Genomic DNA, 27,762 nt, shown 5'->3' with positions numbered 1-27,762 from the left:
TAGACCTGGGAAGTGCATGCAACCCAGGGCTAACTTTAGACAGTTCCCCTGCAGAGCAACCTGGAACCTGAGCAGTATAGACTGAGAAAGCACACACGTGAGCGAGGGCAAACCCAGCGTGGTCCAGACACTGTGAGCACTCCCCAGATATGCCAGTGATATTTGTTTGCAGTGTTCCTCCCTCCCCACAGCACAACTGAACAAGTGAGCCTAAATAAATGACCACCTTCGCCCCCTTGTGTCAGGGTGGAAATTAGACACTGAAGAGACTTGCAAACAGAAGAAGCCAAATAAACAGAGAAGAGGGAACGGCTTTGGAAGTGACAGGTGCAACAGATTAAAATCATGTAGTTAGCACTGACTACATTGGAAGGGGCCTGTAGACCTTAAGAAGAAGTATAAGCTGGAACAAGGAACTGTCTGAAACTGCCCCACACTGCCCTCAAAAGCTCCAGAGAAATTCCTGTATATATTTTACTATTATCATTTTTTAATTAAAAAAATTTTTCTAATTTAAAGCTCTATATTACTCCTTTAATTTTAATTTTTAAAACTTACTGTCACCTTGCCAAAAACCCTATTTTAAAGCAAATTTCATATATATGTATTTCATAATTTTTGCAATTTTTTAAAAAAATTTTGTATTTTTGAGAGTCTAATCTCTACTCAAAGATTTTTAATCTTTGCTTTTTAGTATTTGTTACCAATTTTGTATCTTTAGGAATCCAATCTTCAGTCCCCATTTTTACTTAGGAGTGTGATTACTGACTTGATTGCTTTCTCCCCTTTTGACTCTCCTTTTTCTCCCCCAGGTCACCTCTATCTCCTCCCTCCCCCTTGTCTTTTGTACTTAACTCTGACTCTCTTTGGGTGTTCCGGGCTGTGGAGAGCACTTAGGGAACTGATACTCGCTAGATTGGTCTCTCTACTTTTGACTCCCCCTCTGCTCTCCCAGGTCACCTCTGTCACCTTCCTCCCCCTTCTCTTCTCTGTGTAACTCCGTGAACCTCTCTGAGTGTTCCAGACCGTGGAGAGCAAATAGGGAATTGATTACTGGCTAGCTTGCTCTCTCCCCTTTTGATTTCTCTCCCTCTCTCTTCTCCTCCTCGTCACCTCTAACTCCCTCCTCCCTCTTCTCCATGTAACTCAACCTCTCTGGGTGTCCCTCACTGTGGAGAATCTTCCCACTATTAACATAGATGTTTTATCATCAGTGCTGTATGGATGGAGAGGTCTTGAGGCTACTTACTATAAGAATAAGACTGCAAACCAGAGGCAGGAGGCTTAAATCTAAAACTTGAGAATACCGGAAAACTCCTGACTCCAGGAAACATTAATCGACAAGAGCTCATCCAAGAGCCTCCATACCTACACTGAAACCAAGCTCCACCCAAGAGCCAACAGGTTTCAGAGCAAGACATACCAAGCTAATTTTCCAACAGCACAGGGACATAACCCTGAGCATTAAAATACAGGCAGCCAAAAGTCACACCAAACCCATAGACACCTCAAAACTCACTACTGGACACTTCATTGCACTCCAGCGAGAAGAGATCCAGCTCCACCCACCAGAACACCCACACAGCAAACTTTGACAAGCCACTGGTCCAACCCCACCCACAGGGAGGAACCTCCACAATAAAGAGGAACCACAAACTTCCAGCCTACAGAAGGGCCACCCCAAACACAGCAATCTAAACAAGATGAAAAGGCAGAGAAATATTCATCAGGTAAAGGATGATAAATGTCTACCAAACCAAGCAAAAGAGGAGGAGATAGGGAGTCTATCTGAAAAAGAATTCAGAATAATGATAGTAAAAATGATCAAAATCTTGAAAACAAAATGGAGTTACAGATAAATAGTCTGGAAACAAGGACTGAGAAGATGCAAGAAAAGTTTAACAAGGATCTAGAAGAAATAAAAATGACTCAGTCAATAATGGATAATGCAATAACTGAGATCAAAAGCACTCTGGAGGGAACCAACAGAATAACAGGTGGAAGATAGGATAAGTGAGGTGGTAGATAGAATGGTGGAAATAAATGAAGCAGACAGGAAAAAAGAAAAAAAGAATTAAATGAAGACAACCTCAGAGACCTCTGGACAATGTTAAACACCCCAACATTCAAATCATAGGAGTCCCAGAAGAAAAAGACAAAGAGAGGCTGTGAGAAAATTCTTGAGATAATAGTTGAAAACTTCCCAAAAGTGGGGAAGGAAATAGCCATCCAAGTCCAAGAAACTCAGAGAGTCCCAAACAGGATAAACCCAAGAAAAAACACCCCAAGACACATATTATTCAAATTAATTAAAGATCAAACACAAATAACATATTAAAAGCAGCAAGGGAAAAACAACAAATAACACACAAGGGGATTCCCATAAGGATAATGGCTAATCTTTCAATAGAAACTCTTCAGGCCAGAAGGGAATGGCAGGAAATACTTAAAGTGATGAAAGAGAAAAACCTACAGCCCGGATTACTGTACCCAGCAAGGATCTCATTCAAATGTGAAGGAGAAATCAAAAGCTTTACAGACAAGCAAAAGCTGAGAGAATTCAGGACCACCAAACCAGCTCTTCTACAAATGCTAAAGGATCTTCTCTAGACAGGAAACACAGAAAAGGTTTATGAACTCGAACCCAAAACAACAAAGTAAATGGCAATGGGATCATACTTATCAATAATTACCTTAAATGTAAATGGGTTGAATGCCCCAACCAAAAGACAAAGACTGGCTGAATGCATACAAAAACAAGACCCCTATATATACTATCTACAAGAGACCCACCTCAAAACAAGGGACACATACAGACTGAAAGTAAAGGGCTGGAAAAAGATATTTCATGCAAATGGAGACCAAAAGAAAGCAGGAGTAGCAATACTCATATCAGATAAAATAGACTTTGAAATAAAGGCCATAAAAGAGACAAAGAAGGACACTACATAACGATCAAAGGATCAATCCAAGAAGAAGAAATAACAATTATATATGCACCCAACATACGAACACCGCAATATGTAGTGCAAATGCTAACAGGTATGAAAGGGGAAATTAACAGTAACACCATAATAGTGGGAGACTTTAATACCCCACTCATGCTGATGGATAGTTCAACTAAACAGAAAATTAGCAAGGAGACACAAACTTTAAATGATAAAAAGGACCAGTTAGACCTAATTGATATCTATAGGAAATTTCACCCTAAAACAATGAATTTGACCTTTTTCTCAAGTGTACACGGAAACTTCTCCAGGATAGATCACATCTTGGGTGATAAATCTAGCCTTGGTAAATTCAAAAATTAAAAAATTGAAATCATCTCAAATATCTTTTCTGATCACAGTGTGGTAAGATTAGATGTCAACTACAGGAAAAAAAACTATTAAAAATACAAACATATGGAGGCTACACAGCACACTTCTGAATAACCAACAAATCATAAGAAGTTAAAAAAAATCAAAATATGCATAGAAACGAATGAAAATGAAAACACAACAACCCCAAACTTATGGGATTCAGTAAAGCAGTGCTAAGGGGAAGGTTCATAGTAACACAAGCTTACCTCAAGAAACAGGAGCAAAATCAAATAATCTAACTCTACACCTAAAGCAACTAGAAAAAGAAGAAGAACCCTAGGGTTAGTAGAAGGAAAGAAATCTTAAATGCAAAAGAAACAAAGGAGACCGTAGCAAAAATCAACAAAGCTAAAAGCTGGGTTTTTGAGAATATAAATAAACCATTTGCCACACTCATCAAGAAAAAAAGAAAAATGAAATCAACAAAATTAGAAATGAAAATGGAGAAATCACAACAGACAACACAGAAATACAAAGGATCATAACAGACTACTATCAGCAGTTGTATGCCAATAAAATAAACAACTTGGAAGAAATGGACAGATTCTTAGAAAAGTATAACTTTCCAAAACTGAACCAGGAAGAAGTAGAAAATCTTAACAGATCCATCACAAACATGGAAATCAAAACTGTAATAAGAAATCTTCCAACAAACAAAAGCCCAGGACCAGATGGCTTCACAGCTGAATTCTACCAAAAATTTAGAGAAGTGGTAACACCTATCCTACTCAGACTCTTCCAGAAAGTTGCAGAGGAAGGTAAACTTCCAAACTCATTCTATGAGGCCACCATCATCCTAATACGAAAACCAGACAAAGATGCCACAAAAAAAGAAAACTACAGGCCAGCATCACTGATGAACATAGATGCAAAAATCCTTAACAAAATTCTAGCAAACAGAATCCAACAATGTATTAAAAAGATAATACATCATGACCAAGTGGGCTATATCCCAGGAATTCAAGGATTCTTCACCATTTGCAAATCAATCAATGTGATATACTGCATTAACAAATTGAAAGATAAAAACCATATGATCATCTCAATAGATGCAGAGAAAGCCTTTGACAAAATTCAGCATCCATTTATGATAAAAACCCTCCAGAAAGCAGGCATAGAAGGAACATACCTCAACGTAATAAAAGCCATATATAATAAACCCACAGCAAACATTATCCTCAGTGGTGAAAAATTGAAAGCATTTCCCCTAAAGTCAGGAAGAAGACAAAGATGCCCACTCTCACCACTGCTATTTAACATAGTTTTGAAAGTTTTAGCCACAGCAATCAGAGAAGAAAAAGAAATAAAAGGAACCCAGATTGGAAAAGAAGTAAAATTCTCACTGTTTGCAGATGACATGATCCTTTATGTAGAAAACCCTTAAGACTCCACCAGAAAATTACTAGAGCTAATCAATGAATATAGTAAAGTTGCAGGATATAAAATCAACACACAGAAATCCCTTGCATTCATATACACTAACAATGAGAAAGCAGAAAGAGAAATTAAGGAAACAATTCCATTTACCATTGTAACGAAAAGAATAAAATACTTAGGAATAAAACTACCTAAAGAAACAAAAGACCTATATATAGAAAACTATAATACACTGGTGAAAGAAATCAAAGATGACACAAATAGATGGAGAAATATACCATGTTCATGGATTGGAAGAATGAGTATAATAAAAATGAGTATACTACACAAAGCGATCTATAGATTTAATGCAATCTCTATCAAGCTACCAGCGGTATTTTTCACAGAACTAGAACAAATAATTTCACAATTTATATGGAAATACAGAACCCTCGAATAGCCAAAGCAATCTTGAGAAAGAAGAATGGAACTGGAGGAATCAACCTGTCTGACTTCAGACTACACTACAAAGTACAGTCATCAAGACAGTATGGTACTGGCACAAAGACAGAAATATAGATCAGTGGAACAAAATAGAAAGCCCAGAGATAAATCCACACATATATGGAACCTAATCTTTGACAAAGGAGGCAAGAATATACAATGGAGAAAAAGACAATCTGTTTAACAAGTGGTGCTGGGAAAACTGGTCAACCACTTGTAAAAGAATGAAACTAGAGCACTTTTTAATGCCATACAAAAAAATAAGCTCAAAATGGATTATAAAGATGTAAGACCAGATACTATAAAACTCCCAGAGGAAAACATAGGCAAAACACTCTCTGACATAAATCACAGCAGGATCCTCTATGACCCAGCTCCCAGAGTAATGGAAATAAAAGCAAAAATAAACAAATGGGACCTAATTAAACTTAAAAGCTTTTGCACAATGAAGGAAACTATAAGCAAGGTGAAAAGACAGCCTTAAGAATGAGAGAAAATAATAGTAAATGAAGCAACTGACAATCTCAAAAATAAGCAACTCCTGCAGCTCAATTCCAGAAAAATAAGTGACCCAATTAAAAAGTGGGCCAAAGAACTAAACAGACATTTCTCCAAAGAAGACATACAAATGGCTAACAAACACATGAAAAGATGCTCAACATCACTCATTATCAGAGAAATGCAAATCAAAACTACAATGAGGTACCATCTCACACCAGTCAGAATGGCTGTTGTCAAAACATCTACAAACAATAAATGCCTGAGAGATTGAGGAGACAAGGGAACCCTGTTACACTGTTGGTGGGAATGCAAACTAGTACAGCCACTATGGAGAACAGTGTGGAGATACCTTAAAAAAATGGAAATAGAACTGCCATACGACCCAGCAATCCCACTGCTGGGCATACACATTGAGAAAACCAGAATTGAAAGACAAGTGTACCCCAATGTTCATTGCAGCACTGCTTACAATAGCCAGGACATGGAAACAACCTAGATGTCCATCGACAGACGAATGGATAAGAAAGCTGTGGTACATATACACAATGGAATATTACTCAGCTATTAAAAAGAATGCATTAGAATCAGTTCTAATGAGGTGGATGAAACTCGAGCCTATTTTACAGAGTGAAGTAAGTCAGAAAGAAAAACACCCAATACAGTATATTAACGCATACATGTGGAATTTAGAAAGATGGTAACAATGACCCTATATGCGAGGCAGCAAAAGAGACACAGAGGTAAAGAACAGACTTTTGGACTCTGTGGGAGAAGGTAAGGGTGGGATGATTTGAGAATGGCATTGAAACATGTATATTCAGTTCAGTTCAGTTCAGTCGCTCAGTCGTGTCTGACTCTTTGCGACCCCTGAATCACAGCATTTCAGGCCTCCCTGTTCATCACCAACTCCCAGAGTTCACTCAGACTCACGTCCATCGAGTCCGTGATGCCATCTAGCCATCTCATCCTCAGTCGTCCCTTTCTCCTACTGCCCCCAATCCCTCCCAGCATCAGAGTCTTTTCCAATGAGTCAACTCTTCGCATGAGGTGGCCAAAGTACAGGAGTTTCAGCTTCAGCATCATTCCCTCCAAAGAAATCCCAGGGTTGATCTCCTTCAGAATGGACTGGTTGGATCTCCTTGCAGTCCAAGGGACTCTCAAGAGTGTTCTCCAACACCACAGTTCAAAAGCATCAGTTGTTCGGCGCTCAGCCTTCTTCACAGTCCAACTCTCACATCCATTCATGACCACAGGAAAAACCATAGCCTTGACTAGACAGGCCTTTGTTGGTAAAGTAATGTCTCTGCTTTTTAGTATGCTGTCTAGGTTGGTCATAACTTTTCTTCCAAGGAGTAAGCGTCTTTTAATTTCATGGCTGCAGTCACCATCTGCAGTGATTTTGGAGCCCCAAAAAATAAAGTCTGACACTGTTTCCACTGTTTCCCCATCTATTTCCCATGAAGTGATGGGACCAGATGCCATGATCTTCGTTTTCTGAATGTTGAGCTTTAGGCCAACTTTTTTACTCTCCTCTTTCACTTTCATCAAGAGGCTTTTTAGCTCCTCTTCACTTTCTGCCATAAGGGTGGTGTCATCTGCATATCTGAGGTTATTGATATTTCTCCTGGCAATCTTGATTCCAGCTTGTGTTTCTTCTAGTCCCGCATTTCTCATGATGTACTCTGCATAGAAGTTAAATAAGCAGGGTGACAATATACAGCCTTGATGTACACCTTTTCCTATTTGGAACCAGTCTGTTGTTCCATGTCCAGTTCTAACTTGCTTCCTGACCTGCATACAGATTTCTCAAGAGGCAGGTTAGGTGGTCTGGTATTGTCATCTCTTTCAGAATTTTCCACAGTTATTGTGATCCACACAGTCAAAGGCTTTGGCATAGTCAATAAAGCAGAAATAGATGTTTTTCTGGAACTCTCTTGCTTTTTCCATGATCCAGCGGAGGTTGGCAATTTGATCTCTGGTTCCTCTGCCTTTTCTAAAACCAGCTTGAAGATCAGGGAGTTATTACCCTATATATATTACCCTATGTGAAATAGATTGCCAGTCCAGGTTTGATGCATGAGACAGGATGCTCAGGGCTGGTGCACTGGGTTGACCCTGAGGGACGGGATGGGATGGGGAGGAAGGTGGGAGGGGGGGTTCAGGATGGGGAACACATGTACACCCATGGCTGATTCATGTAAATGTATGGCAAAAGCCACTATAATATTGTCATTAGCCTCCAATTAAATAAATTTTTAAAAATTAAAAAAAAGAAAGATAAATCTATTGTAGATATTTCCTCCCAGATTATGACTTGCTTTTTAATTTTTTTAAATGGTGTCTTTCGATGTATGTTGTTCAGTCACTCAGTTGTGTCCAACTTTTTGTGATCCCATGGACTGCAGCTTGCCAGACTTCCCTGTCCTTCACCAATCTCCTGGAGTTTGCTCAAACTCATGTCCATTGAGTTGGCTGTGCCATCCAACAAGTTCGTCTTCTGTTGTCCCCTTCTCCTCCTGCCTTTGATCTATCTCTGTATCAGGGTCTTTTCCAGTGAGTCAGCTCTTCTCATTATGTGGCCAAAGTGTTGGAGCTTCAGCTTCTGCATCAGTCCTTCCAGTGAATATTCAGGGTAGATTTCCTTTGGGATTGACTGGTTTGATCTCCTTGCTGTCCAAGGGACTCTCAAGAATCTTCTCTAGCACCACAGTTCAAAGGCATCAATTCTTTGGCACTCAGCCTTTTTTTATTGTCCTGCTCTCATATTTGTGCATGACTACTGGAAAAACCATAGCTTTGACTGTACACACCTTTGCAGGCAAAATAATGCCTTTGCTGTTTAATACACTCTCTAGGTTTGTCTTACTTTTCTTCCAAGGAGCAAGCGTCTTTTAATTTCATGGCTGCAGTCACCATCCACAGTGAATTTGGAATCTAAGAAAATAAAGCCTGTCACTGTTTCCATATTTTCTCCATCTATTTGCCATGAAGTGGTGGGACCATATACCATGATCTTTTGATGTGTAGAAGTTTTTAATTTTGAAGAAATCCAACATAATTTTTTAAATATTGGTTTGTGCTTTTTATGGCCTAGATTTTAAAAATTCTTTGTCATTAAAAAAAAATTTTTTGTCTATCCTGAAATCACAAAGATATTTTACTATGTTTTCTCTTAGAAGTTTTACAGTTTAAAAGAATATATATATATATATATTTTATTGAAGTATAGTTGACTTACACTGTTCCAAGTGCACAGTAAGGGGATTCAATTATAAAAATACACATATATTATTTTTCAAATTATTTTCTATCGTAGGTTATTATAAGATATTGACTATAGTTCCCTATGTTATACAGTAAACCTTTGTTGCTTATTGCATATCTGTTTTTTTATTAGAAATACAGCATTGTACTCATACTAAGTCAAACAAGTGGAATGAAAATATAATTTTTTTTAGTTAGGCAAAAATTGATAAGTTTTCTAATATATATTGTACATATTTATATATATACAAAAGCTTTACTACAGTTGATAAAGGCTTGAAAAAGAATAGCAAAAAAAAAAAGACGGAGAAATTGGAGAACATAAACTAAATGAAATGGGAGCAATGAATATGAAATAGAAAAAGTGAAACATACTAGATAAAAATAAATGATCATCATATAGTCCAGCTGTTTTTATTTTTATTATTTTATTATTTTTTTAATTTTAAAATCTTTAATTCTTACATGCGTTCCCAAACATGAACCCCCCTCCCACCTCCCTCCCCATAACATCTCTCTGGGTCATCCCCATGCACCAGCCCCAAGCATGCTGTATCCTGCGTCCGACATAGACTGGCGATTCAATTCTTACATGATAGTATACATGTTAGAATGCCATTCTCCCAAATCATCCCACCCTCTCCCTCTCCCTCTGAGTCCAAAAGTCCGTTATACACATCTGTGTCTTTTTTCCTGTCTTGCATACAGGGTCGTCATTTCCATCTTTCTAAATTCCATATATATGTGTTAGTATACTGTATTGGTGTTTTTCTTTCTGGCTTACTTCACTCTGTATAATCGGCTCCAGTTTCATCCATCTTATCAGAACTGATTCAAATGAATTCTTTTTAATGGCTGAGTAATACTCCATTGTGTATATGTACCACAGCTTTCTTATCCATTCATCTGCTGATGGACATCTAGGTTGTTTCCATGTCCTGGCTATTATAAACAGTGCTGTGATGAACACTGGGGTACATGTGTCTCTTTCAATTCTGGTTTCCTCGGTGTGTATGCCCAGCAGTGGGATTGCTGGGTCATAAGATATTTCTATTTGCAATTTTTTAAGGAATCTCCACACTGTTCTCCATAGTGGCTGTACTAGTTTGCATTCCCACCAACAGTGTAGGAGGGTTCCCTTTTCTCCACACCCTCTCCAGCATTTATTGCTTGCTGATCTTTGGATCGCAGCCATTCTGACTGGTGTGAAGTGGTACCTCATTGTGGTCTTGATTTGCATTTCTCTAATAATGAGTGATGTTGAGCATCTTTTCATGTGTTTGTTAGCCATCCGTATGTCTTCTTTGGAGAAATGTCTATTTAGTTCTTTGGCCCATTTTTTGATTGGGTCGTTTATCTTTCTGGAATTGAGCTGCAGGAGTTGCTTGTATATTTTTGAGATTAGTTGTTTGTCAGTTGCTTCATTTGCTATTATTTTCTCCCATTCAGAAGGCTGTCTTTTCACCTTGCTTATATTTTCCTTTGTTGTGCAGAAGCTTTTAATTTTAATTAGATCCCATTTGTTTATTTTTGCTTTTATTTCCAGAATTCTGGGAGGTGGATCATAGAGGATCCTGCTGTGATTTATGTCTGAGAGTGTTTTGCCTATGTTCTCCTCTAGGAATTTTATAGTTTCTGGTCTTACATTTACATCTTTAATCCATTTTGAGTTTATTTTTGTGTGCGGTGTTAGAAAGTGATCTAGTTTCATTCTTTTACAAGTGGTTGACCAGTTTTCCCAGCACCACTTGTTAAAGAGATTGTCTTTACTCCATTGTATATTCTTGCCTCCTTTGTCAAAGATAAGGTGTCCATATGTGTGTGGATTCATCTCTGGGCTTTCTATTTTGTTCCATTGATCTATATTTCTGTCTTTGTGCCAGTACCATACTGTTTTGATGACTGTGGCTTTGTAGTAGAGCCTGAAATCAGGCAAGCTGATTCCTCCAATTCCATTCTTATTTCTCAAGATTGCTTTGGCAATTCGAGGTTTTTTGTATTTCCATACAAATCTTGAAATTATTTGTTCTAGTTCTGTGAAAAATATGGCTGGTAGCTTGATAGGGATTGCATTGAATTTGTAAATTGCTTTGGGTAGTATACTCATTTTCACTATATTGATTCTTCCAATCCATGAACATGGTATATTTCTCCATCTATTAGTGTCCTCTTTGATTTCTTTCATCAGTGTTTTATAGTTTTCTATATATAGGTCTTTAGTTTCTTTAGGTAGATATATTCCTAAGTATTTTATTCTTTTTGTTGCAATGGTGAATGGAATTGTTTCCTTAATTTCTTTTTCTGCTTTCTCATTATTAATGTATAGGAATACAAGGGATTTCTGTGTGTTGATTTTATATCCTGCAACTTTACTATATTCACTGATGAGCTCTAGTAATTTTCTGGTGGAGTCTTTAGGGTTTTCCATGTAGAGGATCATGTCATCTGCCAACAGTGAGAGTTTTACTTCTTCTTTTCCAATTTGGATTCCTTTTATTTCTTTTTCTGCTCTGATTGCTGTGGCCAAAACTTCCAGAACTGTGTTGAATAGTAGCGGTGAAAGTGGACACCCTTGTCTTGTTCCTGACTTTAGGGGAAATGCTTTCAATTTTTCACCATTGAGGATAATGTTTGCTGTGGGTTTGTCATATATAGCTTTTATTATGTTGAGGTATGTTCCTTCTATTCCTGCTTTCTGGGGAGTTTATCATAAATGGATGTTGAATTTTGTCAAAGGCCTTCTCTGCATCTATTGAGATAATCATATGGCTTTTATTTTTCAATTTGTTAATGTGGTGGATTACATTGATTGATTTGTGGATATTGAAGAATCCTTGCATCCCTGGGATAAAGCCCGCTTGTTCATGGTGTATGATCTTTTTAATGTGTTGTTGGATTCTGATTCCTAGAATTTTGTTGAGGATTTTTGCATCTATGTTCATCAGTGATATTGGCCTGTAGTTTTCTTTTTTTGTGGCATCTTTGTCAGGTTTTGGTATTAGGGTGATGGTGGCCTCATAGAGTGAGTTTGGAAGTTTACATTCCTCTGCAATTTTCTGGAAGAGTTTGAGGAGGATAGGTGTTAGCTCTTCTCGAAATTTTTGGTAGAATTCAGCTGTGAAGCCGTCTGGACCTGGGCTTTTGTTTGCTGGAAGATTTCTGATTACAGTTTCAATTTCCGTGCTTGTGATGGGTCTGTTAAGATTTTCTATTTCTTCCTGGTTCAGTTTTGGAAAGTTGTATTTTTCTAAGAATTTGTCCATTTCTTCCACGTTGTCCATTTTATTGGCATACAACTGCTGATAGTAGTCTCTTATGATCCTTTGTATTTCTGTGTTGTCTGTTGTGATCTCTCCATTTTCATTTCTAATTTTATTGATTTGATTTTTCTCTCTTTGCTTCTTGATGAGTCTGGCTAATGGTTTGTCAATTTTATTTTCCCTTTCAAAGAACCAGCTTTTGGCTTTGTTGATTTTTGCTATGGTCTCTTTTGTTTCTTTTGCATTTATTTCTGCCCTAATTTTTAAGATTTCTTTCCTTCTACTAACTCTGGGGTTCTCCAATTCTTCCTTTTCTAGTTGCTTTAGTTGTAGAGTTAGGTTATTTATTTGACTTTTTTCTTATTTCTTGAGGTATGCCTGTATTGCTATGAACTTTCCTCTTAGCACTGCTTTTATAGTGTCCCACAGGTTTTGGGTTGTTGTGTTTTCATTTTCATTAGTTTCTATGCATATTTTGATTTCTTTTTTGATTTCTTCTGTGATTTGTTGGTTATTCAGAAGTGTGTTGTTCAGCCTCCATATGTTGGAATTTTTAATAGTTTTTCTCCTGTAATTGAGATCTAATCTTAATGCATTATGGTCAGAAAAGATGCTTGGACTGATTTCGATTTTTTTGAATTTATCAAGTTTAGATTTATGGCCCAGGATGTGATCTATCCTGGAGAAGGTTCCATGAGCACTTGAAAAAAAGGTGAAATTCATTGTTTTGGGGTGAAATGTCCTATAGATATCAATTAGGTCTAACTGATCTAATGTATCATTTAAAGTTTGAGTTTCTTTGTTAATTTTCTGTTTAGTTGATCTATCCATAGCTGTGAGTGGGGTATTAAAGTCTCCCACTATTATTGTGTTATTGTTGATTTCCCCTTTCATACTTGTTAGCATTTGTCTTACATATTGCGGTGCTCCTATATTGGGTGCATATATATTTATAATTATTATATCTTCTTTTTGGATTGATCCTTTGATCATTATGTAGTGGCCTTCTTTGTCTCTTTTCACAGCCTTTGTTTTAAAGTCTATTTTATCTGATGTGAGTATTGCCACTCCTGCTTTCTTTTGGTCTCTATTTGCGTGGTATATCTTTTTCCAGCCCTTCACTTTCAGTCTGTATGTGTCCCTTGTTTTGAGGTGGGTCTCTTGTAAGCATATAGAGGGGTCTTGTTTTTGTATCCATTCGGCCAGTCTTTGCCTTTTGGTTGGGGCGTTCAACCCATTTATGTTTAAGGTAATTATTGATAAGTATGATCCCGTTACCATTTACTTTATTGTTTTGGGTTCGGGTTTATACACCCTTTTTGTGTTTCCTGTCTAGAGAATATCCTTTAGAATTTGTTGAAGAGCTGGTTTGGTGGTGCTGAATTCTCTCAGCTTTTGCTTGTCTGTAAAGCTTTTGATTTCTCCTTTGTATTTGAATGAGATTCTTGCTGGGTACAGTCATCTGGGCTGTAGGTTATTGTCTTTCATCACTTTAAGTATGTCTTGCCATTCCCTCCTGGCCTGAAGAGTTTCTGTTGAAAGATCAGCTGTTATCCTTATGGGAATCCCCTTGTGTGTTATTTGTTGTTTTTCCCTTGCTGCTTTTAATATTTGTTCTTTGTGTTTGATCTTTGTTAATTTGATTAATATGTGTCTTGGGTTGTTTCGCCTTGGGTTTATCCTATTTGGAACTCTCTGTGTTTCTTGGACTTGGGTGATTATTTCCTTCCCCATTTTAGGGAAGTTTTCAACTATTATCTCCTCAAGGATTTTCTCATGATCTTTCTTTCTGTCTTCTTCTTCTGGGACTCCTATAATTCGAATGTTGGAGCGTTTCATATTGTCCTGGAGGTCTCTGAGATTGTCCTCACTTCTTTTAATTCGTTTTTCTTGTTTCCTCTCTGATTCATTTATTTCTACCATTCTATCTTCTATTTCACTAATCCTATCTTCTGCCTCCATTATTCTACTATTTGTTGCCCCCAGAGTGTTTCTGATCTCATTTATTGCGTTATTCATTATATTTTGACTCTTTTTTATTTCTTCTAGGTCCTTGTTAAACCTTGCATCTTCTCAATCCTTGTCTCTAGGCTATTTATCTGTGATTCCATTTTGATTTCAAGATTTTGGATCATTTTCACTATCAATATTTGGAATTCCTTCTCAGGTAGATTCCCTACTTCTTCCTCTTTTGTTTGGTTTGGTGGGCAACTCTCCTGTTCCTTTACCTGCTGAGTATTCCTCTGTCTCTTCATCTTGGTTATATTGCTGCGTTTGGGGTGGCCTTTTTATATTCTGGTAATTTGTGGAGTTCTCGTTATTATGGAGCTTCCTCACTGTGGGTGGGGTTCTGTCAGTGGCTTGTCAAGGTTTCCTGGTTAGGGAGGCTTGTGTTGGAGTTCTGGTGGGTGGAGCTGGGTTTCTTCTCTCTGGAGTGCAGTGGAGTGACCAGTAATGGGTTATGAGACATCAAAGGTTTTAGAATAATTTTGAGCTGCCTGTATATTGAAGCTCAGGGGAGTGTTCCTGTGTTGCTGGAGAATTTGAGTGGTATGTCTTGTTTTGGAACTTGTTGGCCCTTGGGTGGAGCTTGGTTTCGGTGTAGGTATGAAGGCATTTGATGAGCTCCTATTGCTTAATGTTCCCTGAATTCAAGAGTTCTCTAATGTTTTCAGGCTTTGGATTTAAGCTTCCTGCTTCTGGTTTTCAGTTTTATTTTTACAGTAGCCTCTAGACTTCTCCATCTATACAGCACCGATGATAAAACATTTAGGTTAAAGATGAAAAGTTTCTCCACATTGAGGGACACTCAGAGAGGTTCACTGAGTTACAAGGAGAAGAGAAGATGGAGGGGGTAGTTAGAGGTAACTGGAATGAGATGCGGTGAGATCAAAAGAGGAGAGAGCAAGCTGGCCAGTAGTCACTTCCTTATGTGCGCTCCATAGTCTGGACCGCTCAGAGGTATTTACGGAGTTATACGGGGAAGAGGAGAGGGAGGAAGTAGACAGAGGTGACCAGGAGGATAAGAGAGAGGAATGAGAAGGAGAGAGACAAATCCTGCCAGTAAGCAGTTTCTTAGGTGTTCTCCACCGTCTGGAACACACAGAGATTCACAGAGTTGGATAGAGAAGAGATGGGGGAGAAAAGAGACAGAGGCCACCTGGTGGAGAAAAAGGAGAGTCCAAAGGAGGAGAGAGTGGTCAAGCCAGTAATCTCACTCTCAGGTAAACTTGGGTAGTGAAGTTTGGGTTTTTAAATGTACAAAATTGACAACAAAAACTTAAGAGCAAAGATTAAAAATCTAGAGTAGAGGTTGGATTTTCAAAAATACAATATTAAAGAAAAGAAGCAGAAGGAAAAAGGAAGAAAGAAAAAAAAACAAGAATTATTTAAAAAAAACAAAAAACAAACAAACAAAAACTAAAAACCACGAACAACCATCCAAAGACTATATATGGTGTTTGCCTTAAAAAAAAAGTCTTTTTTTAAAAAAAAATAGTAATAGTAGGTTATAGAAATAAAAATTAGAGGAGAAGTAGAAGACTTAACAATTAAGAAAAAGAGGGAAAAAAAAAAGAAAAAAAAAAGGAATGATTTTAAAAATAGTAAAAATATATCTAGCCCTTCTCTGATGTTGTGAGCTGTGTGGGATCACTTCCAAGGTGGTTCCCTCTGTTTAACTTATGTTTGCTGGTTTTTTAGGCTCACTAGTTCAGTCGCTCTGTGGGGAGGGGTTGATGCTGCAAACAAATAGCACTGTTGTGTGCACACAGTGTCTCAGCCCCGCTTGACCTGTCCCTTCTCGCGGCGCACAAACCGCTCCGGCTCTACGATGCTCAGCCGGGAACCGTCTGGGGCCGGCCCTAGGCTGCATGCACTTCCCCGGTCCAAGCCGCTCAGGTTTGGCGCTCAGGCAGCCCTCAGAGGCACAGATTCGGCTGGGACTGCACTTTGTGCCCTTCCCAGGTCCGAGTAGCTCAGGAGTTTGGCGAGCGCGATCGCCGCGGCTTGTCACCTTTTCTGCCGCTGCTGTTCAGCTTTCTGGGTGGACCGCTGGCGCCCCCCGTGAGGCAGATTGTGACTGTCCAGCACCCCCAGAAGTCTTAGCAAAGGAGCCTGCTTGCAGTTAGGTAAGTGAAGTCTCTTCGGGTCTGCAATTGCCCCTTTCCAGTCCTTAGGGCTCTGGCTGCCTGTCCCCAGCGGGGGATGGTCTGCAGCCGGCTTATTCCAATCCGTCCTTTGTTCTGTGCTCGGTCCTGGCGGTGTCTTACGTTCGAGCTTTTCGCGTGGTAGCTATCCCACAGTCTGGTTTGCTAGCCCGTTAGATCGTTCTGGTTGCGCGTGGGGCGTTCCTGCCGATTCTTACAAAGCACTGCAGCCCGCGCCTCCTGCGCTTCCCTGCCCTGCCCCCACTTCCCAGTGGCGGATGCAGGCGTCTGTGCTGCTTTTCCGCTGGGAGAGTTACTGTTGGGCTTGTAATCTGTTGGTTTTAATTATTTATTTATTTTTCCTTCCTGTTATGTTGCCCTCTGTGTTTCCAAGGCTCGCCACAGACTCGGCAGGGAGAGTGTTTCCTCGTGTTTGGAAACCTCTCTTCTTAAAATTCCCTTCCCGGGACGGGCTTCCCTTCCCGGGACAGAGCTCCCTCCCCACCTCCTTTATCTCCTTTTTCGTCTTTTATATTTTTTCCTACCTGTTTTTGAAGACAATGGTCTGCTTTTCTGGTTGCCTGATGTCCTCTGCCAGCCTACAGAAGTTGTTTTGTGGAGTTTGCTCGGCGTTGAAATGTTCTTTTGAGGAATTTGTGAGGGAGAAAGTGGTCTTCCCGTCCTATTCCTCCGCCATCTTTACAGTTCCCCCAGTCCAGTTGTTTTTAAACAGGACTGTTCATTAGAAACGTATCTGGAGCTCTGGAGAAAAAAAGCAATGCCTGAGTATTTGTATTTTTCAAAAAATTTCAAGATAATTCTAATATGAATCTAGATTTTAAAAAAGTGATTACAGGCTTTCTTATTAGATCCTAGTTTTGGTTATATAGAGTTCTTATTTTTCTGTTGACCAAGTAAGTCAGTGATATTAAGTGAGAAGTAGTTATATCATCACAATAGTGAAAGATGTTTATCAGTTTTCACAGTTAATAGCCAGGCAAAAAATAATTACAATTGCAATTCATAATGGGAACATGATTAACTTAACAATATAAAACAATTTTGGGGAGGGTGTCAAGTAGAGTGTTGTGGTAAGTGGAAGTGCATACATGCACATGTTTTCATCTCCCAGCCAGTCTATGTCTTTTGGTTGGTACATTTAATCCATTTACATTTAAGGGAATTAAAAACTCAGCAGTGGCCACAGGACTGGAAAAGGTCAGTTTTCATTCCAATCCCAAAGAAAGACAATGCCAAAGAATGCTCAAACTATCGCACAGTTGCACTCATCTCACACGCTAGTAAAGTAATGCTCAAAATTCTCCAAGCCAGGCTTCAGCAATACGTGAACCGTGAACTTCCAGATGTTCAAGGTGGTTTTAGGAAAAGACAGAGGAACCAGAGATCAAATTGCCAACATCCGCTGGATCATCGAAAAAACAAGAGAGTTCCAGAAAAAACACCTATTTCTACTTTATTGACTGTGCCAAAGCCTTTGACTGTGTGGATCACAATAAACTGTGGAAAATTCTGAAAGAGATGGGGCTACCAGACCACCTGACCTGCCTCTTGAGAAACCGATATGGTTTCTGTCTTCCCTCTGATGGATAAAGGCTGAGGCTTCTGTAAGCATCTTGATGGGAGGGAGTGGCATGGGGAAAACTGGATCTTGCTCTGGTGGGCAAGGCCTTGCTCAGTAAAGCTTTAATCCAATTATCTGCTGATGGGTGGAGTTGCACTGTTCCCTGGTAGTTGTTTGGTGTGAGGTAACCAAGTCTGTGGGCTCTATGGTTGGGTTAACGGTGAACTTCAAAAGGGTTTGTGCCAAGGGAAACCTTCCAGTGCCCCTGTCGTTGTGGTGAGCCGCTGCTGACCCATGCCTCCACAGGAGGCCCTCCAACACTAGCACATAGTTTTGGTTCAGTCTCCTGTGGGGTCACTGCTTCTCTCCCCTAGGTCTTGGCACATGCAAAATTTTGTTTATGCCTTTCCAGGCTGGAGTCTCTTGTTTCCCCAGTCCTTTATAAGTCCTGTAATCAAATCCTACTGGCCCTCCACACCAGATTCCCTGGGGATTCCAGTCCCTTTGTCAAATCCCTAGGCTGGGAAGCCTGATGTTGAGTTCAGAGCCTTCACAACAGTGTGTGAACTTCTTTGATATTATTGTTATCCAGTCTGTGTGTCCCACACTTGTCAGATATGGGATTTGATTTTATCGTCATTGTGCTCCTCCGACCATCTGCTGTGGCTTCTTTTTTGTCTTTGGACATCGGGTATCTCTTTTTGGTGGGTTCCAGTGTCCTGTCAATCATTGTTCAACAGCTAGTTACTGTTTTGGTGCTCTCACAAGAGGACAAGAGTGTATGTCCTTCTACTCCACCATCTTGAACCAGAAACCCTTAGAGTTTTGATTTTTACATTTGGGGATTTTTTTTTTTTTTTTTGCATTTGGTTTGAAGTCGGTTTTTTCCCAAAGGGATATCAAGATAATTCCAGTTACATTTTGAAAAGAGAATCCATTCTCCATTGAATGTCCTAGACAACTTTGTTGAGAATCAGTTTTCCATACATATGTGGATCTGTTCTTGGCTTCCTTATTTTGTTCCATATATAAGTTAACACACACATTTATGTGTGTGTGTGTATGTGTGTGTATATATATGTATGCCTTTATGCTAATGATATGTGTCTTGATTACAGTGACTTTATAGTTAGCTTTGAAATCAAGTAGAATGACTCCTCTAACTTTTTTTTCCCCTTTGGGAATTATATTTATATATACTCCTCAGCTGTTCTTTTTTTTTGAACTTTTATTTTGTATTGGAGTATAGTTGATCATAAACTCCTTATTGCCGAATTGAGACTTAAAGTGAAGAACGTGGAGAAAACCACTAGACCATTCAGGTATGACCTAAATCAAACCCCTTATGACTATACAGTGGAAGTGAGAAATAGATTTAAGGGACTAGATCTGATTGATAGAGTGCCTGATGAACTGTGGACAGAGGTTCATGGCATTGTACAGGAGACAGGGATCAAGACTATCCCCAAGAAAAAGAAATGCAAAAAAGCAAAATGGCTGTCTGGGGAGGCCTTACAAATAGCTGTGAAAAGAAGAGAAGTGAAAAAGCAAAGGAGAAAAGGAAAGATATACCTATTTGAATACAGAGTTCCAAAGAATAGCAAGGAGAGATAAGAAAGGCTTCCTCAGTGATCAATGCAAGGAAATAGAGGAAAACAATAGACTGGGAAAGACTAGAGATCTCTTCAAGAAAATTAGAGATACCAAGGGAACATTTCATGCACAGATGGACTCAATAAAGGATGGCAAGAATACACAGAAAAGATCCAAAAAAGATCTTCAAGACCCAGATAATCATGATGGTGTGTGATCACTGACACTCACCTAAAGCCAGACATCCTGGAATGTGAAGTCAAGTGGGCCTTAGGAAGCATCACTATGAACAAAGCTAGTGGAGGTGATGGAATTCCAGTTGAGCTATTTCAAATCCTGAAAGATGATGCTGTGAAAGTGTTGCACTCAATATGCCAGCAAATTTGGAAAACTCAGCAGTGGCCACAGGACTGGAAAAAGTTTTCATTCCAATCCCAAAGAAAGGCAATGGCAAAGAATGCTCAAACTACCGCACAGTTGCATTCATCTCACATGCTAGTAAAGTGATGCTCAAAATTCTCCTAAGCCAGGCTTCAGCAATACATGAACCGCGAGCTTCCAGATGTTCAAGCTGGTTTTAGAAAAGGCAGAGGAACCAGAGTTAAATTGCCAACATCCTCTGGATCATGGAAAAAGCAAGAGAGTTCCAGAAAAACATCTATCTATTTCTGCTTTATTGACTGTGCCAAAGCCTTTGACTGTGTGGATCACAATAAACTGTGGAAAATTCTGAAAGAGATGGGAATACCAGACCCTGGACATGAACAATAGACTGGTTCCAAATAGGAAAAGGAGTATGTCAAGGCTGTATATTGTCACCCTGCTTATTGAGCTTATATGCAGAGTACATCATGAGAAATGCTGGGCTGGAAGAAGCACAAGCTGGAATCAAGATTGCCAGGAGAAATATCAATGACCTCAGATATGCAGATGATACCACCCTTATGGCAGAAAGTGAAGAGGAACTCAAAAGCCTGTTGATGAAAGTGAAAGAGGAGAGTGAAAAAGTTGGCTTAAAGCTCAACATTCAGAAAACGAAGATCATGGCATCCAGTCCCATCACTTCATCACCAGTAGATGGGGAAACAGTGAAAACAGTGGCTGACTTTATTTTTCTGGGCTCCAAAATCACTGCAGATGGTGATTGCAGTCATGAAATTAAAAGACGCTTACTCCTTGGAAGGAAAGTTATAACCAGCTTAGACAACATATTCAAAATCAGAGACATTACTTTGTCAATAAAGGTCTGTCTAGTCAAGGCTATGGTTTTTCCAGTGGTCATGTATGGATGTGAGAGTTGGACTGTAAAGAAAGGTGAGCACCAAAGAATTGATGCTTTTGAACTGAGGTTTTGGACAAGACTCTTGAGAGTCACTTGTACTGCAAGGAGGTCCAACCAGTCTATCCTAAAGGAAATCAGTCCTGGGTGTTCTTTGGAAGGACTGATACTGAAGCTGAAACTCCAGTACTTTGGCCGCCTGATGCCAAGAGCTGACTCATTTGAAAAGACCCTGATGCTGGGAGGGATTGGGGGCAGGAGGAGAAGGGGATGACAGAGGATGAGATGTTTGGATGGCATCACTCACTCAATGGACATGGGTTTGGGCAGACTCCAGCAGTTGGTGATGGATAGGGAGGCTGGTGTGCTACTGTTCATGAGGTCACAAAGAGTTGGACACGACTGAGCAACTGAACTGAACTGATAGTTGATTAAGAATGTTGTGATGGTTTCAGTTGAAAGTGAAGGGAACTAGCCATACATAATACGTGTATCCATTCCCCGCAAAACGGCCCTCCCTTCCAGACAATCATACTGAGTAGAGTTCCGGGTGCTATACAGTAGGGCCTTGTCGGTTATCCATTTTAAATATAGCAGTGTGTACATAACCATCCCAAACTCTGTTTCGAAGTCTGTTACTCCTCTTAACTTTTTTCTTTTCAAATATTTTTGGTGGTGCCAGTCCTTTGATTTCCTTACAGATTTTGTCAGTTTCTACCAAAAAAAAAAAAAAACCCTGCTGTGATTTTGATAGTGTTTACATTGTATCTCTACAGATCAACTTGAGAAGAATTCTACATTAATAATAGTTGGTCTTCTTATCTACAAATGTGGTATACTTCTCTTTTTATTTAGATTTTCTTTCTCTGAGCAGCGTTTCATCATCAGTGTACACTATTTATCTTTCTAATGTAAAATGTATTTACAGAAATTGCATTTCTAATTATTGGTAACATATAGAAATAGAGTTGATTTTTGAATTTTGAGCCTTAATCTCATGACCTTGGTTATCACTTCTAGCAGCCTTTTTGGGTAGTTTCCTTAGGATTTTGTGAATAAAGACAGTTTTACTTCTTCCTTTCTAATCCATATGCCTTTTATTTTTTTCCCTTACCCTATATATCACAAGTACTAGGACATCTAGTCCAATTTGTTGAATAGAAATGATGAGAACAGATGTTCTTTTATTGCTCCCAGTTTTACAGGAAAAGCATTGTCTTTCACCACTATATGTGATATAAGTTGAAGGTTTATTGTAGAGTCACTCAACTTGATCATGTGATATATTCCCTTTTATTTTATTTCTGTGTGTTGAGAATATTATTTTTCCTCCATAAATTAGTGTTTACTTTTGTCAAGTGCTTTTTCTGCATATAGTGAGATAATTATGTAAGTTTTCTTTTTCATTCTGTTATCAATAATATGATGAAATGCAGTTACTGATTTTTCCAGTGTTAAACCCACTTCTCTCTGCTGGGATAAATTCCACTTGGTCAAAACTTGTATTTTAACATACTGCTGGATTAAGTTTAAAGGTGTTTGCATCTTTGTTTATGAAACATATTCATATATAGTTTTTTTATGTCTTTGGTTTTGGTGTCTGACTAATAATAATGCTCTTATACAATGAGATCATTTTTTCCTTAATTTTCTGAAACAGTTTGTGAAGAATTGGTGCTATTTCTTCCTTAAATGTTTGGTAAAATTCATCAGTAAAGCCATCTAGGCTAGTATTTTAGTTATACTTTTAGGGTTTTGTTTTGTCCTTTGGTGAGAATATTTCAAATTGTGAATTCAACATCTTTAATAGATGTAGAACTATTCAGGTTTTCTATTTCCTTCTTTGTCAGTTGTTTTGAAATTATCTTTTAAGGGATTTAACATACATTGTTGAATTGATTGGGATAAAATGGTTCATGATATTCCCTAGTTCCTTTGTTGTTTATGGGATCTGTAGTAATGTCCTATCTTTCATTCTTGATAAAAGTACTTTGTGTTTTCTCTCTAAATATTTTTGATCACTCTAGATCATAAATTTTATTGATCTTTTCAAAATAGCTTTTGGATTAATTGATTTCTTAATTTTTTTCCATATTTTATTTCTTTGGTTTTTATTCTTCCTCTTATCTCTTTAATGTGAGTTCTCTTTGCTCTTCTTTTACTTGACGCTTCAGGTTGAAGCTTAAACCATTGATTTGTGACTTTTCTTCTTTCTTGATTTATAGCATCTAAAGCTATACATTTCCTTCTAAGCACTCATGTAGCTACAACCCCTCAAGTTTGATGTTTTGTTTTTATTTTCCTTCAGTTCAACATATATAAAATTTTCTCTTGTAATTTAGAAGTGTTTTTGATTAGTTTATAAATACTTGAGAATTTTCTCTCTAATACTGATTTCTAGTTTAATCCTTTGTGGTTTTAGAGTTTTAGACAGTAATATATAAAAGTGTTGAGGCTGCTTCACTAGGGGGGAAGCTAGTGGGAATAGGAGAAGGGGCTAGATTGCCTTGGTTGTGGAGGCTCTCTGACTTTCCTTTTTGACTCCTTAGGGGCTCTCAGGTACGTTAAGGGTTTTTATGGTACATAATCTGAGACTACTGACATAGATTGTGCAGTAAATTTGGGAAGGTGAAAACGATGCTAGGTGAGGAAGGTACTTGGAGGAAAGCAACTAGTGCATGGTTAAGTGCTTTGCCTCAGAGTAAGTACTTAAAGAGATCTGTTGTGTATATCAGATATCTGAATAAATGACCCCTCAGTAGAAACATACATTATGTAATACATATTGAGAATGAATACTGAGATGGAAAAGAGGCAGAAGTGTTTGTCCAGTTCAGATGAAAATATTTTCACCTATACGCACTTTTCAGAAACACATAATTTCATTGTTTCTTAGAGATTGAGTTTTTTTTCCCATAAATGTTATTTTATTATTTTCCTTTATAAACTTTTCACCATTGAGGATGAAGCACTATAAAAGAGATAGTTCCTGTTAAATAAGATAAAATTGTTTAGGCCTTTTAACAAAATTCTTAGAGCTAAGAAAAATGATTGTCAGTGCCTATTGGTATACCTGTAAATATCTTAAGTGGGCATAAAGGTGGTTCCCAAAAACTGCCTAAATGCCTTCTCATCATAAGAACACATTATGGCCCAAGAGCCAAGAATGGATTTTACATTTTTAAAGGATTATAAAGAAAAAAAAAAAACACAACAAACACAAAACCAAGAAAAATCTGTATCAGAGGCTGTGTGTTCCACAAAACTTACTTGGCCCTTTACAGGAAAAGTTTGCTGCATCCTGACTTAGGACAAGAAGCAATTTTTAAAAAAAGGTTTGACTCATCCTTTCAGATCTCTTCAGAAAGGAGAAAAGGATAACAGTGCCAGATAACATGGCTTCTTTCTTATCCAAGCTATCATCTGGTTTCAGAGTCTTTTGAGTCTTTTCTTTACAGGGAGCACCCTGGTGTATTGAAGTGGGGGAGTTTGGCTTCAGTCTCTGTTTGAAAACCACCTTTGTGTAGAGAATATTGGTAATGAGCATATGGTCCATTTATCCTTCATGAATGGTATCATTTAGAGTAATAAGCATCATTTTATTAATTTAGTTCTGTACTATATATATAAACTTTATATGTGTTTTTAATATATAGGTTAATTTTTAAAGCTTCTGTTCAAACCACTTAAGTTTTGAATATATATTTTTACAGGATGATTGTCTTTTGAAAGTGTGGTATCCTATGACTGGTTGGAAGTCTTCAATTATACCTCAGGATCATCATGAAGTGAAAAGGAGACAGGCGTCTACTCAGTTTTCCTTTGTGTATTTGGCACATCCACGAGCTGTAACAGGATTTTCATGGCGTAAAACTAGCAAGTATATGCCCAGGTTAGACGAGTGTGTCATATAACTTCATTTTGTATACTTATATGTTTATAAAAATAATGAAAATAAAAGTTCTTTTGATTGATATGGTGACAGTTAAGAGCATAGGTTCTGGGTGTCAACTGCCTGAATTCAGATTCTCCTGTTATTACCAGCTTTGTGAGCTTTTGACTAAAGTTCTTAAGCTCTTTTTGCCCTTGTAGATGAGGGTAGCAATAGTACCTGCCTCAGAGAGTTGTGAGAGACTAATATATGTGAGTGCGTGTGAATGCTTATACAGGCCTTTGCACATTGTGTGTGCCCAGGCAGCATTAGCTAGTATTGTCAGTATTAGCAGCAGCAATAGATTCTAAGAAGCAAACGTTTGCAGGTAACAGAAAGGCACACATTAAGGAAGAATAAAACATAGTAATAAACTGTTAGTAATCCACATGCTGGTAAAGTGTAATCACATACAGTGAATAAAGTGTCCCAGCTTTTTCTTAAGGCTATCAACAGAAACTTACCAAATTTTTCTCATTGTTATAGCATCTTTTAAAAGCATTTGAAAGATTAAGCAAGCTATAAAATAGCCTAAACAAATGATTCTTGTATTATATTTAAGTTCTAAAAATGCTTGCTTAGAAATCTGTATTCATTCTTGAGGAAGGGTTATTTCATCTGCTAAGTATATCTGAGCACCATTTGCCCTTGATGGGAAATATAGCACACTCATTGTGGGGCTCAGTAAATGATAACATGCGGAATGTATACAGTTTTGGAATCTAAATAAAAGGCTATTCTAACTTAATCTGCTTAAGTTATTTGCACCTATGGGAAACGTTTGCAGAACACTTTACCTTTGACTGAGTCAGATTCTGTGTAAGCATTTTTTTAACAGGAAAACTTTTTGCGCTTTTTTTTTTCATGATGAGAGGTTAAGTCACTTCAGCTGCTTGATACTGTGACATTTTTGCTTAACTCAATGGAAATTGATTTATAGTTTGAAATTATAGTCTCCTTACAGTTTTATTAATACATGTTTCCCTATTCGTAACTGTTTAGATTATAAGAAGGATAAAGCGACTACTGTGATAAACCACATAGTTTAATTATAATTAATGATCTTTTATTATGGTCATTCTATAATTTGTAATGACAGAAATGTAGGTTTCCTTTTGCTGTTTTGTTTGTTTTGTTTAGGAGATACTAATCCTCCAGAGCCTTGTTTTCAAGCAGCACATGTATATAATCTGGCATTAATTTATTTGTTTCCTTTGTCACCCCCACTTCCTAGTTTTTATGGTGTTCAGCCATACTGTGTGTGATTTCAAGCTCTTTGATTGATACTTTTTCTCCACACAGTGTAACTTCTAAAACAGTTGGACGCATACTATACTGTCATTTAGTTTAGCTATTCAGAGTTTAAGTTTAATGTATTAAGGTGAGTGTCGGGCACAGTTAGGTTGTTCTTATTTCATGGTAACAGATTGCATCCTGAGTCCAGCCTGCCACCTTGCAGGTCTGAGCAGGTAATAAATGGGTGTTGGTGAGAGTGTGAAATAGTCAGTAGAAATCTATTATCATTATTGGAAAAATAACTGCAGGTAGATATATTGTTAGTTTTGTACTAATGTCATCTTTAAGCATGAGGAACTAAGTATGAATAGCCTTTAATTTTTGATGGCATTGGTATTCATAGTAACTTCTGTTTATTTCTCTTTATCATTAGAGGTTCTGTCTGTAATGTGTTATTAACTTCATGCCATGATGGTGTCTGCCGGCTCTGGGCAGAAACCTTACTTCCAGAAGACTGTCTTTTGGGTGAGCAGATTTGTGAGACTACCACTTCCAGCATTTCCAGCAGCCTTACTCATGCTGGAAAACAGAAAGACAGAATACAGCATGCTCTTGAGGTATTGTATTATATAAAACAGTAAATGAATCTTGAAGATAATGTATCATGTAAAAGTCCTTGAAATTGGTTGTAATTAAAAATATTTTGTGGGGAATTCCTTCATGGTCCAGTGGTTAGGACTAGGTGCTTTCTCTGCCAGGGCCCAGGTTCAGTCCCTGGTCAGGGAAATAAGATCTTACAAGCTGCATGGCACAGCCAAAAGATAAAAAAATAAAATACCACAATAACCTTTAAAAAATAAACAAATATTTTGCTTTTGTTTCGTGACGATTGAATCTTACCAACTAAAAGTGACCTGTAATTAGAAAATAAAGTTAAAAATGACTGTGAATAAGAGTAAAAGTGTTAAGATATTAAGTGAACTTATATAATTGCATAATTTTCATGGTTTACTATTTTGAAAGTGAAATAATATTACTAATTTTTAAATACACTATAAAAGTGCTTTCTAAGAAGTTATATTTTTATAATATAGTGTGAACTATTGTGCCCATGATGATTAGGGAATAAAATGAGATAAACGTATTACTTATGCTTATTCTAAAATTAGATTAGGAGAAAGAAAAAAAATGAGTTTATAATCCAACTCTTCCAGTATGTGTGTTTGTGCATTTTTTTCTTTATTTATAAGATTGAGATTGTAGTAATGTTTTATAACTTGCTTTTTATACTTAATGTGTTATAAATATCTCTCTACATTACTAATTATACTTTTACATTGCATATTTACATGAACACTTTAATGGTTGCATAGCCAAAATGGTTTTTGCATTTTCAGCAGGCAGAAGTATTTTGGGGGTTTGATAGGCTTAAGGATATTGTCCTTTAAAATTTTATATAAAGTAGTCCTGCTCTGATACTATCCATAATTAGGCAATATTTATACATTTTTTCCAACATTTAAATCATAAATGTAATTAAAAGAAGTCAGAACAGTTATAGTATGTTTTGATATTGATTGCAATTTAGTAGGGAAAAGTATTTTATTTACTAGATGTTTACAATAATTTATATATACTTCTGTAACATTTTATCTTTAAACTATATATAAGCTTTTGGAGGCTTAAGGACTTTTAGATATTTTTGTATCCTGCATGTTACCTAATATATTACTTTTCAAGTATTTG

At 37.7% G+C, this 27,762-nt stretch overlaps 1 protein-coding gene across 2 annotated transcripts in view; it reads left to right on the top strand.

The window, feature by feature from the left end:
* DMXL2 (Dmx like 2) overlaps positions 1–27,762 on the top strand; it is a 181,059-nt gene that overhangs the window by 72,599 nt on the left and 80,698 nt on the right. For both annotated transcript variants that reach the window (XM_018054197.1, XM_005685773.3), the window contains exons 7-8: positions 24,563–24,741; positions 26,450–26,633. In XM_018054197.1, the coding sequence (XP_017909686.1) occupies positions 24,563–24,741; positions 26,450–26,633 (363 nt within the window). The remainder of the gene's footprint in view (positions 1–24,562; positions 24,742–26,449; positions 26,634–27,762) is intronic.

The sequence above is a fragment of the Capra hircus genome, chromosome 10 (genome assembly GCF_001704415.2).
Source record: "Capra hircus breed San Clemente chromosome 10, ASM170441v1, whole genome shotgun sequence".
Classification (NCBI taxonomy): Eukaryota; Metazoa; Chordata; class Mammalia; order Artiodactyla; family Bovidae; genus Capra; species Capra hircus.
Note: the sequence above shows the minus strand (reverse complement) of the source record. Positions and strands in the feature narration are given on the sequence as shown.